At 41.0% G+C, this 13487-nt stretch overlaps 1 protein-coding gene across 31 annotated transcripts in view; it reads right to left on the bottom strand.

The window, feature by feature from the left end:
* TTLL5 (tubulin tyrosine ligase like 5) overlaps nucleotides 1–13487 on the bottom strand; it is a 300979-nt gene that overhangs the window by 111765 nt on the left and 175727 nt on the right. Inside the window, exon 31 of one of the 31 annotated variants that reach the window (XM_045451582.1) lies at nucleotides 10982–11003. The exons of the other annotated variants lie outside the window; for them this stretch is intronic. Coding sequence (XP_045307538.1) covers nucleotides 10997–11003 — 7 coding nt within the window. The 3' untranslated portion in view covers nucleotides 10982–10996. Of the gene's footprint in view, nucleotides 1–10981; nucleotides 11004–13487 lie in introns of those variants that run through there. 31 annotated transcript variants of the gene reach the window in all.

The raw sequence follows: 13487 nt of genomic DNA, 5'->3' as shown, positions 1-13487 counted from the left end.
ACAACTCTATGCCAAAAATTCAGTGAATAAATCCTTGGAAATACAACTTATTAAAAGTGACACAATGAAAGTCTAAATTGCTCTCTTTACATAAATAGGTATAGAAAGAAATTTAACTTATAATCAAAAACCTTCTTACAAAGAAAACTTTAAGCTCAGATGGTTTTAGTGAAGTCTATCAAACATTTAAAGAAATAATTCCAATCTTTCACAAAATCTTTCAGAACAAAAGAGAGAAGGGAAAATTTCCCAACTCATTTTATGATGTTAACATATCTCTGACACAAAAAACATGACAAAGACATTACAAGAAAATTACAGGCCAATATGCCTCAAGAATATACACAAAAAGACTCTGATGAAATATTAGCAAATAAAATCAATCAATCTATATCTATCTCCTTTATAAAAAAAACTACCCCCGGGGCACCTGGGCAGCTCAGTCGGTTGACTGTCCAAATCTTTTTTTTCAGCGTTTATTTATTTTTGGGACAGAGAGAGACAGAGCATGAACGGGGGAGGGGCAGAGAGAGAGGGAGACACAGAATCAGAAACAGGCTCCAGGCTCTGAGCCATCAGCCCAGAGCCTGACGCGGGGCTCGAACTCACGGACCGCGAGATCGTGACCTGGCTGAAGCCGGACGCCTAACCGACTGCGCCACCCAGGCGCCCCTGACTGTCCAAATCTTGATTTCAGTTCAGGTCATAATCCAAGGGTTGTGGGATCTAGCTCTGTGTGGAGCCTGCTTGAGATTCTCTCTCTCTCTCCTTCTGGCCCTCTCCCCTACTCATGCTCTCTAAATTAAAAGAAAAAAATATCTCCTATAAAAAATAAGATCGTATCATGACCAAGTGATATTTACCATGGGAATGGTTTAAGATGTAAAAATCAATCATTTATTCACCGCATTAAAAGAATAAAGAAGACTAATCATATTAGAATATTATTAGATGAAATACCGCATTGGACAAAATGCAACACCCATTCATGACAGAAACTCTCAGTAAACTAGGAACAAAAGAAAGTTCCTAACCTAATAAAGTATATCTATAAAAAAAATCTATGGTTAACATCATACTTATTGGTGAAACACTGAACTCTTTTCCTTTAAGAACAGGAATAAAGGAAGGATGTTTTTTCTCACTACTTCAATTAAAAATTAGTAATGGAAGGGGTGCGTGGGTTACTCAGTCGGTTAAGTGTCCAACTTCAGCTCAGGTCATGATCTCACAGTTCGTGAGTTTGAGCCCCATATCAGGCTCTGTACTAACAGCTCAGAGCCTGGAGTCTGTTTCGGATTCTGTGTCTCCCTCTCTCTACCCCTCCCCTACTTGCGTGCGCTCTCTCTCTCTCTCTCAAAAATAAACATTAAAAAAAAAACTTTTATAAAAAAATTAGTAATGGAAGACATAGCCAATGTCATAAGGAAAAAAAAAACTGCCAGTATTCACAGATGTGATTGTTTACACAGAAAACCTTATGAATTTTATAAAAATATTGGTAGCACAGGAATCAAGGTCCATAAACAAAATGCAATTATATTTTTAACAATTCTCTTTTTTTTTGAAGTTTATATATTTATTTTGAAATAGAGAGCAAGCAGGGGAGGGGCAGAGAGAGAGAAGAGAGAGAATCCCAAGCAGGCTCTGTGCTGTCAGTGCAGAGTCTGATATGGGGCTTGATCTCACAAACTGTGAGATCATGACATGAGCCAAAATCAAGAGTCAGATGGTTAACTTCTATTGGAAGACTCAATATTGTTAAGATGTTTATTCTACATTTCAAATGTTGCTTTCCTAGTTCCACAGTTTCTATCTGGAAATCTGGCTTGAGATTTCCTATCTTTGATTCATTGAAGCATATTTTCCTATACATCTTGGTTCATAGTTATAATAGCCACTTTAAAATCCTTGTGTATTAATTCCATCATCTGAGCCTTCTTAAGACTGGTCTCTGTTGATTATCTTTCATTCTATGAATGGGTCATGTTTTCCTGTTTTTTCATATGTTGAAGAATTTCACATTGTATCCTGCACACTGTGAAATGTTATAGATACTGGATTGTATTATATTGCTCCAAAGACCATGCGCGTGCGTGTGCGTGCATGTGTGTGTTTTAAGCAGGCAGCTAATTTGGCTAAACTCCACCTGAAATTCTTTCTTCCCTTCCATGGGCCATGGCTCTATGTTCAGTTCTTTTAGCTTTAACTGTATAGTTTGGAGTAGATGGTTGCCTCATTTCCAGGGTTTTCCTCTCACTCTTCCAGCAGGTGGCTGTTCTAAACCTCAGCCTCCAGTTTGTTAAGCCAGTTAATTTGGATTGCCATGTAAGTTCTAATTGCAAACCGAGGCCTGCCCTCAGGTCAAAAGGTAATAACTGAAAAACAAAGAGAAAGCTCACCTCTTGCAGTTCCCTTCCTCCAAATTTCCATTCCTTTCTTCCAAATACTGGCTTCTGTTTACCCTCCACTGCCTTCAGGTTGTTGTACTTTGTGTTTCATCCAGTGGGCTGATTGGATAAAAACTCACTCAGCCACAACCGGAACTGGAAACCACCCCCAACTGATCTATAGATCCAATGCCATCACAATAAGAATCCCAGCAGGCTTTGCTGTTATTGAAGAAACTGACCAGTTGATATTAAAATTTATATAGAGAAGTCAAAGAATCTAGAATAGTCAAAACAATTTTGAAAAGGGAGACTTACATTACCTGATTTCAAGGCCACTATGTAAAAATCACAATCAAGAAAGTGAAGCATAGGCATAATAGTAAATAAATAGGTCAGTGAGACAGAATAAAGAGTTCAGAAACAGACCCATAAATATATGGTCAACTAATTTTTGACCAAGGTGCCAAAGTGAATTCAATGGGGAAAATATTTTTTTTTTTTAGCAAATACTGCTAAAACAACTGGATATCCATATGAAAAAAAAAAATGAACATCAACCTTTACTTCATTCCACAGATAAACATAAATTTGAGTTGGATTACAGACCCCTAAACTTAAAAGCCTCTAGAAGAAAATATGATGTTTTTGTAAACTTGTCATAGGCAAAGATTTCTTTTTTGAAAAAATTTTTGATGTCTTTTCATTTTTTGAGAGAGAGACAGACAGACAGAGACAGAGAGCAAGTGGGGGAGGGGCATAGGGGGAGGGAGACACAGAAACTGAAGCAGGCTCCAGGCTCTGAGCTCTCAGCACAGAGCCCAATGTGGGGCTCGAACCTATGAACCACAAGATCATGACCTGAGCCGAAGTCAGACCCTTAATCAACTGAGGTACCCAGGCATCACATCATAGGTAAAGATTTCTTAGGACACAAAGAGCTCTAATCATAAGTGAAAACATCTGAGGGGCACCTGGATGGCTTAACCAGTGGACCATGTGACTCTTGATGTGGGGGGTTGTAAGTTTGTGCCCCATGTTGGGTGTAGAGATTACTGAAAATAAAATCTTTTAAAAATTTTGATAAATTAGGCTTTATTATTTCTGCTCATCAAAAGCTATCACTAAGAAAATGAACAGGCAAGCCATGCCCTGAAGAAAAATATTTACAATACGTATATGTAAGAAAGATTCTTAACTGATAACATATAAAGAAGTCTTATCGTTAATTGTTGACTTCAACAGTAAAATGACAACCTAATTTTAAAATGTATAAAACATTTTAATAGATACTTTACAAAAATATACATATGAATGGCCAATAAAACATTAAAAAGCACATAAAAGGTTCTCAGTATCAGTAGTCATCAGGAAAATGAAAATAGCACTTTATGTCTATTAAAATGACTAAAATCAGGGGCGCCTGGGTGGCTTAGTTGGTTGAGTGTCGGACTTCGGCTCAGGTCAAATCTCACAGCTAGCGGGTTTGAGCCCCACATTGGGTTTTGCACTGATAGCATGGAGCCTGCTTCAGGTTCTCTCTCTTCCTCTCCCTCTGCCTCTCTCCAGCTCATGCTCTCTCTCTCCCTCAAAAATAAACATCAAAAAAAAAAAAAAAACACAAAACAAAATAAAATAAAATGACTAAAATCAAACACAAAAATACCAAATGCTGGTGAACATGTGCGTTACTAGAATTCTCACACGTTGCTGATGGAAGTGTAAAATGATACAATAGTTTCAGAAAACCATTTGTCAGTTTCTTAAAAATTAAAAAATATTTGTATGACTTAACAGTTCTATTCCTAAGTAGATACCCCCCCAAACATATGGTTATGAAAAAAAGAGTTGTATAATAATTCTCATTGAGTTCGTATTCATAATAGTAAAAACCTTAGACCAATCTTAATGCCCATCAGTAAGAAAATGGATAAACAAATTGTGGGAATATTCGTATAGAACACTACACTCAACAATACAAAACACTGAACCACTGATGTAAGCAACAATATAGATGCATCTCTAAAACACTTTGCTGAAAGAAGCCAGATACAAAAGAATATTGTAGGATTCCACTTATAAGAAGTCCAACACTAGGCAAAACTGTATTTATACACCCGTGCTCAGAAGCACAATAGCTAAAACGTGGGAGAAACCCACGTGTCCATCAAGGATGAATGGATAAACAAAATGTGGTACACCATTCAGTGAAATGTTATTCAGCCTTAAAAGGAAGGGAATTCTGCATGTGCTACAACGTGAATGGACCTTGAGGGCATTATGCTAAGTATAAGATACCAGTCACAAAAGGACAGATACTGTATGATTCCGCTTATACGAGGTACTTAAGAGTGGTCAAAATCATAGAGACAGAAATTATAACAGGTGGTTGCCAGGGACTGGGGGAAGGTGAGAATGGGGAGTTACTGTGTGGTCCGGTTTTCAGCTCTACAAGATGTAGAGGCATGGCGCTAGATGGTGGTGATGGTTGGACAAGAATGAGAATGGATTTAATGCCACTCTACTGTACAGTTAGAAATGGTTTTGGGGCGCCTGGGTGGCTCAGTCGGTTAAGCGTCCGACTTCGGCTCAGGTCACGATCTCGCGGTATGTGAGTTCGAGCCCCGCGTCGGGCTCTGTGCTGACGGCTCAGAGCCTGGAGCCTGTTTCAGATTCTGGGTCTTCCTCTCTCTCTGACCCTCCCCCATTCATGCTCTGTCTCTCTCTGTCTCAAAAATAAATAAATGTTAAAAAAAAAAAAATGGTTTGTAAATTCTATGTCATGTGTATTTTACTGCAATAAAAAACCGTGAAAAAAAGAATAGGCAAACTACTGTATTGTAAGAGAAGTCAATAGTGTGATTACTGAGGGAGGAGGAGTACTGACTGGGAAGAGACACAGGGGGATTTTCAGTGTGACAGAGATGTTCCCCATCTTGCGTTGAGTGGAGGTTACGTGGATATATATAAAATGGCCAAAACTCATCAAGCTGAACACTTGGGATCCGTGCACATTATATAAATTTTTACCTCAGCTGGAAAAAAGACAATTTCTTTTATCTTTCATAAAAAAACTAATTATTAGGGGCTCCTGGGTGGCTCGGTCAGTTAAGCATCTGACTTAGGCTTAGGTCATGATCTTGCAGTTCGTGGGTTCGAGCCCTGCGTCGGGCTCTGTGCTGACAGCTCAGAGCCTGGAGCCTGCTTCAGATTCTGTGTCTCCTTCTCTCTCTGTTCCTCCCCTGCTCACGCTCTGTCCCTCTCTCTCAAAAATAAGCAAAGATTTAAAAAAATTAAAAAAAAAACCCTAGTATTTCCTATTCTGTGTATATGTTACATCTCTAGCTGACTTCCCTGATTTTTGCAGCAAAATTATTCTTTTCATCGTGCATTTTGCAATGCTGGGACCCCATATAAAGGTACATATCTAAGTAGTTCTCTTATTTCCACAGCATTCGACTCACATAAATAAATAACCCACGAAATAAATCCAACCCATTTATTGGACACTGTTCGTAGGCATTAGAAGAAAAAGATGAGCTTCTTTTTTTTTTTTTTTTTTTTTAAAGTTTATGGGTTTTAACGTTTATTTATTTTTGGGACAGAGAGAGACAGAGCATGAACGGGGGAGGGGCAGAGAGAGAGGGAGACACAGAATCGGACACAGGCTCCAGGCTCTGAGCCATCAGCCCAGAGCCTGACGCGGGGCTCGAACTCACAGACTGCGAGATCGTGACCTGGCTGAAGTCGGACGCTTAACCGACTGCGCCACCCAGGCGCCCCGATGAGCTTCTGCTCTCAAAGAGCTCCAGATCTGGAGGAAGTACATTTGTTAAGGTGAGTCCACAGGGAAGACGGGGGCGGGGGTGGAAAAAAAGGCAGGAATGGCAGGACTGTGGAAGAGGTGGCATCCCCATAGGTGTCCAAAACCGAGGAGGAACAGTGCGGGGGGGCAGAGTCTAGGGAGCTAGCGACATGGTAATGTGAGTGAGGAGGAAAATCACATGAGCCCCTGAAGGATCAGATAGGCTGGCAGAAGGTCTGGGGAAGTAAGGGGAATGTAAGCAGAGAGGCAATAATAATGGTAAATGAACAGTCTGGACAAAAGGCAGAAAAGAAATGCTGGCTCGGAAAAACTGAGCCTGAAAGATCTATTATGAGATTAAAAGTAATATGTGCTTAGAAGGGAGTCAAGGGGTCAGGGATGGTTAAGTTTAGCATTAAATTGCATGGTGTGGGCTCCGAGAAAAAAGTCTGCTTACTAAAGGTATCCAGTGAATGACTGAGGACTTCTTTCATTAGTGAAAGGATAAAAGTCGAATTGCATTTAGATACAAGTGTAATAAGCAACACTAACAAGTCTTAAGGCTTTGCTGTGGTGGACCCGGAACAGTGACAGCTAGCCAAATGGAATTCGTGCCTAAAATTATTTAAGTGCAATGAGTTCGACCTGCCAAGAGATTTTATGCTCATGGTGACAGGTGCCTTGATTCTGAGAGAGTCTTTGTGTTGGAATATTATTTTAAAAGGACCTCTGAAAACACAGGTGCTAAAGACTAAAATTTATTTTTCCCTTTTGAGTTTGCTCCTTGAGATAAGACTAGATAGAACACTTTGACCTTTCTGTTTTGAATCTGTGGAGTCCTACGGAAATGGTAATCCTGCACAAAAACCTGAAGCACAACCGGGAGGTAGTAGAGACATAGAAAAGCGCAGAAATTATGTGGAAAACTGGTAACCTTTTGATGACCTATATGCTAGGTCAAGAGCGCAGAACTATATAAAATTATAGATGCAAGCTGATCTTCCTGCTTGAGAACAGGGTGAAAGGGCTTAAAAACCTTTAAATATTTTGTTTATTTGAGAGGATGAAAGGCCCTTGGGAGAGGATTAAAGAAATAATCCAAGAAAGAAGGCAAAAAGAAATGAAAGGTTTCAGACGCTGGAAAGGAATCAAAACCAATCCAAGAGTTGGGTTAGTGAGAGAATTCTGGAGGGAGAGCAGAGGCCCCATGCCCCTGGATCCACACCCCGGGTTCTGAACTGGATGACCCCGAGAACAGGAAGCAGCATAGCTTAGTGACCAGGCCTGGGCTCTAGAACAAGACAGCTGGGTTCAAATCCTGGCTCTACCAGTCACTTAGGCTCTCTGTGCCTTGCTTTCCTCAGCTGTGAAATGGGAATAAAAATCAACCCCATCTGTCAGAGGGCTGGCCCAAGAATTAAATGGGATCATTCACGGAAAGCATTTAGTACGATGTTTGGCACACATAATAGATGGGAGTTCCTATTATTTTTTTTTAAATTTTTTTTTTTTCAACGTTTATTTATTTTTGGGACAGAGAGACAGAGCATGAACGGGGGAGGGGCAGAGAGAGAGGGAGACACAGAATCGGAAACAGGCTCCAGGCTCTGAGCCATCAGCCCAGAGCCTGATGCGGGGCTCGAACTCACGGACCGCGAGATCGCGACCTGGCTGAAGTCGGACGCTTAACCGACTGCGCCACCCAGGCGCCCCGGGAGTTCCTATTATTAACATTTGTCCCATGGAAGGTGAATCCAAACCTTGGGGAAAATGAACAATAAGGGCACTAAGGAACAGGTGTGAGCCAGTCCGATCGAAGAGAAGTAAAGCAGTACTTACAATCTCCTTCCAAGTACCGTGCCCGTGTGGGTTAACTGGGTGATGATGGGGGTGCCAACCGAGTGGACCTGATAAAGGACTCAGGAGTGGCTCAGCATGTGTGAGCAGGGGAGCCCAGGCCACCTGCCAGTCCTCCCCACCAGAGCCGGCGGGGGCTCATGACGGGGGCCCGCTGCTCCAAGCCAACCCAGACAGAGAGTGCTGTAACCTTGTGCAAGGCGCTGGCCCCTGTGTGGAAGTGGGGGTTTACTAATCATGCTGATTAGCAGGGAGGGGCAGCTGTTCAGGCAGTGGATGCGAGCGTGATGAATGAGGGAGAATCACAGTCTTCCCCCCGCACCCCTAATCCTGTTGGCCAAAGCCTCAGCTGCCAGAAGAGCCCACATCTCCTTACATCTTTTCAAAATGAAACACAAGTAATTTTTTTAAGGAACAAAAATATTCTCAATGCCATAAACATGACAAATGCAAAAAGACAGGTCACCTGAGATCCAACTAACAAAGATGGCTACTATGAACACTTTGTCAACATTTTGATGTATATTCTTCCTCTGTGTGTATTTCCCTCCCACAGAGTGATTCTGCACTATCTGCTTTGTAGTCGGCTTTTTTCATCTGGCAGAGTGTGTTGTGAAAATTTTCTCACATGGCAGCACTGGGTTTTGGCAGTTCTCACTACACTGTTAACTTCTGTTATACTTAAGGCCAACCTGAACCCTTAAGCCTTCTTCGCACTTGAATTTCCGAAGCCACGTGAAGAGCTTTATGTTCTTCCTTACGAAGTTCTAAATTCCATGGGCCAGACGCATCACTCTGGCCTGACCAGATCATCGTTAATACCGATTGTCGTCCCAGATATTCAGTATTGCATCCTACTTTGTGTCATCTGGAAATGGGATCGGTACGTCTTCTAGCTATGTAGGTGCCTGGTATACAGTAGGCACCTAAGTGAATATGAATGGGTGAATGAATTCATTGATAAAAATGGTGAATTAAGGGGCCAATGACAAAACCCCAGACACTTAATTCTCAAACTTACATTGACGTATTGTTTGAGTAGAGTGGCCTATTTAGTAACCAGATATTCCTAATGACAGCATTCTCTTGTTCACATTTCCCTTTGGTGCTCACAAGATTTCATTGAATGAAACCCAGTTATGATAATTCTTTCCTAGTCCCCTGATCTTCTCTTACGAAAGAAATTCTACCATGAAGGGAAATGAGGCTAGTGTAGCATGGCTTTTATTTTTTTCCTCTCATGAATCAATGCTGGGCTTAAGTAATTCTCCTTGCCTTCTCTAAGGGCTTGCCAAGTCATTGCTTTGCTAACCTGTTCAATTTGGGCCTGAAACTGACATCTCAGTTACTAGTTTACATATTCAGTATCCAATTTATTTCTATCTCTTCCCTTCCTTTCCCAGTGTATAAGCCTCTTTGCACATTAAATCACACATTGAATCACAAGGGCTAAAACCATAAATCATGAATTAGTAATCATAAGAACTGCTCCTTCTTTGGAGATAGTAATTCAATTATTAGGTAGAGAGAATACGATTGATTCAATACCATGATTCCTGTGAATTTCATTTACCTTGAAGAGAACAGGATTTGGATAGGGGAAGATGCACCCTGAAAACTAAGACCCTAAATAAGGAAGAGACTGTATATCAACTGGTACCCTCAAAATAAATCAGTCATCTATTGTTTACTACCCTTCTTTTAATAGAAGAGCCAAGAGTAAAAGTAGGACAACATGCTAAAAATCAACAGAAGCTCCCCACCAAAAAAAGGCAAGAATGAAAAGAGATTAAAATGTGAGAGGCGGGGCGGGGTGGTGGGGGGTCGGGTGGCTCAGTTGGTTAAGCATCCAACTTTGGCTCAGTTCATGATCTCACAGCTCATGGGTTCGAGCCCCGCTTTGGGCTCTGTGCTGACAGCTCAGAGCCTGGAGCCTGCTTCAGATTCTGTGTCTCCTTCTCTCTCTGCCTCCCCCCTGCTCTCTCTCTCTCTCTCTCTCTCTCAAAAATAAATAAACATTTAAAAAATGAAAAAAAAAATGTGAGAGCAGGGTCCAAATAAGATATATAACTTGAAATACAGAACTGCAAGCAATTAAGAAGGGAGGTTTCTGATTATTCATTCAATAGGCAGAGATCTAGAAAAGGAAAAGGAAGCAGTAGTGATAGCTGGAAGATGTCTAAGGGAGATACTTTGACTACTTTTACTTTGAGTTTATTAAATACGGTATGCCAACGATATAAATTTGGGAGGAACACACTGAGGTATCGTGTCAAAAAGCTAAGCGTTGAGATGCCTGTCCTTTAAAAGTACAGTGAGGCCCCAGCCAGCTGGACTTGACAATGGATACAGAATGTGAACCAGACTTTTGCCGTCTCCACACTTGTACCACTCCATGATTGATGGAATGATCCCCAGGAGGAGGAAATAAGGACAAAGTTAGGATTTCTCAGTACATCTGGCAGAGAAGCTGGGGGCAAGCTTTATGGAACACAAAGCTGGATATAAAACCTAACCATTCAAAGGTTAAGTTCACAGCACTGTTCTAGAAGGCAACTTAGGATTCTGGCAGTCAGCAAGCTATATAGACGGAGACTCCCTTGTCCTTTATCTATTAGCAGTCTGGATCTGAAAAGACAGATTGATCCTTAGCCTTATTAACAAGAAATGTCTTTGATCCAGCTCTTTACTTTGGCATAACCGGCATACCACATGAAGCCTGAAAAATGTAGCTGTGAACTAAAAAAGAAGTGAGCAAAGAGTGACCTTTAAGAAAGCCAAAAGAGAACTCCCTGACACCAGTTCATTCAACAACGAAGACTTGAGTCCAGCTCAGCGGGATTTTCATCAGATGAAGGGAAAAGTCTGATGCCTTTGTGACAACAAGGCAGGTACACACGAGCACAGCTGGCCTTGGTAAAACTGGCCCACCGTCACCCAGCTTTCACACCCTGCAAAGACAAGCCAGGAAAAGTTTTCAAAGTGAAAGTTAATGTGCAGATTGTCTAGGGCAGCTGACATGCCAGTTTCCAAGAACTTCTACACTGAATTGTAGCTGGGTTCAAACTCAGTGCACACAAACAGTTTGCAAAGTGTCACAAATTTAGAATTCCTGCCTCATCGCATCAGTTAGGCTCCTTTCGTTCCTCCTCTTTTCCCCAGGAAGCAAAACAGCAGGGAACTTGAAAGCGTCAAGCCGACAGCCTGGGCTTCAGCAACCTGTCTCTGCCCCCTTTCTTCAAGTGGCCAAGGGAAATGGGGGACAACTAAAAAAAAAGGAAAAAAAAACCCCAAAACTCTACCTTTTTCTTTTCTTAAACTTTTTACCTTCTCCACCAGCCCTTTTTTCTTTTCTTTATAAAGTTGTTTTCATAAAATAGGGAAAATACTGGGGAAATCACAAGAAAGGAGTTTTTTTTTTGTTTTGTTTTTTGGTTTTTTTTAAAGGTACAGGACCAAAGGGAAGGAAATAAAATGTGTACTCATGGTCAGGTCTTTTTTTCTTACTGCAGGGGTGTGTGTGTGTGTGTGTGTGTGTGTGTGCGCGCACGCGTGTGTGTGTTGCTTCTAGGAGCCCATTCCCAAGCTACCTTCAACATAGAATCTATAGAAACAATCCTTCACCACACTAGAAACTGGCCTCTTATTCATCAAGTCCATAACATGGCAACCATGGCACATGCTTCCGTTATGTCAAGACAAGTCTACTGAAATGTGCTGTCCCCGAGATTTACTGGAGGGGCTTAGTCCAAGGTCACAGCTAGTGCAAGCTGCAGGCACCTGCCTCTGACAGGATACCCCTGAAAACTCATTATTCTGGTCCTCAGCTGCTTGCACTGAATACCAATTCATTACCAGTGCCAGCGCAGTGATTCTCAACGTGTGGTCCCCTGAACCAATCGCGCAGCAGCAACTAGAAACTTGTTAAAAATGAAAATAATTGAGCCTTACCCCCAGACCTACTGGAACCAGAAGCTCTGGATTTGGGCCCAGCAATCTGTTTTAACAAGCCCTTCAGGTGATTCGGACACACACCATTGAGAATCCCTCAGAGAGTGGTTAAGAGCTTGGATTCTGTGACCACTTGCTTGGGTTTGAATCCTGGCTGCCATTCACCAATGCCTACCTTGGGCAAACTGCTTCATTTCTCTGTGGTTAGTTAGTTTTTTCATCTGTACAATGGGAATGATAACAGTACTTCTCTTAAAAAGTAGCTGCAAGCACTAAATAAGTTAACACATGTAGAGTTTTGAGAACAGTTGCTAGCACATAGTAGAAGCTTTTAAATGAGTTAAGGCACATAAAGCATTTAGTGTGTGGCATACCATAAGCCCGGCATGTTACTATTGGCTACTATTAGTTCTTATATATGATCTTATTTTTGAGGGTCCAGGGGACATAACCTGATTTCTCAGTGATCAACAGGCAATCCATATTCTTATATGGTAAAATGGGTCCTCTTCGTATAGAGAAGCTTATCAGTTTTGCTTGGAATATGATAAAAATAGGAATATGAAATTTGTATTCTAGGGATTGAGTCAAACAAAAACTCTTTACTTCCAGAGCTCTAAATTCAGACATTACACTTGCTGATGAAGAAATGTGGGCTTTCTCTTTGTGTCTGTCTATGGCCTGGTTCCATACCCACTAGGTCCATAAATGGCCTGGAAGCTAAAAGGGACATCTTTCATTATTTCTCTTTCTTTACATCCTTTCCAGGATATCACGGTTCTCTTCTAAAATACCATATCATTGCTATTGAATAATATGTTCGTTAAACCATGGCTAAAATGATAAATCATATTTATAAGATTTGTTGACCAGCACTTGTATGATGAGGCCATTGGAAGAAACCAAGAAGACTAAAGTAGTCATCCCAATCTGCCTGAACTGCTTGTTCAAATCTGTGAAAGAAATTAAGTTATAGCCAGAAAGGCAGCAGACAAAGCAAACAGAAATTTAATCCAAATTCTAAATATAAGCCATATACTTATAGTTAGCTCTTCAGGCTAGTGATGTTTTTCTGCCCACACACAAAGCATGATACTAGTGTCCAGTGAAAGTGAAAAATTGTACAAAGTCACAGACGATGGTAAAGATATTTATAATGCCAAACTGTTTGTTTCAGCTTCTAACAGAATTGTTCTCCACTTCTGTTCACAGGTTGTTTCTTATATTCCACAAATGATAGTTTATTTTCAGAAATATCTCGGCCTCTCTTTTGCACATTATCATCATTAATAACTAGGTCTTCGACTAGTCGAGGATGCCAATGTGAAAATGCCAGTACTGATTTTCCTCTAAAAGGAGGAAAATTAAAGTAGTATAAACAGCACAAACTTTCACACCGGAAAGAGCTGGACACCAACACCGTTGAAATGTCCATCCTACTCAAAGCAATCTACAGATTCAATGGAATCCCTACCAAATATGGT

The sequence above is a fragment of the Leopardus geoffroyi genome, chromosome B3, assembly GCF_018350155.1.
Source record: "Leopardus geoffroyi isolate Oge1 chromosome B3, O.geoffroyi_Oge1_pat1.0, whole genome shotgun sequence".
NCBI classification, from domain to species: Eukaryota; Metazoa; Chordata; class Mammalia; order Carnivora; family Felidae; genus Leopardus; species Leopardus geoffroyi.
Note: the sequence above shows the minus strand (reverse complement) of the source record. Positions and strands in the feature narration are given on the sequence as shown.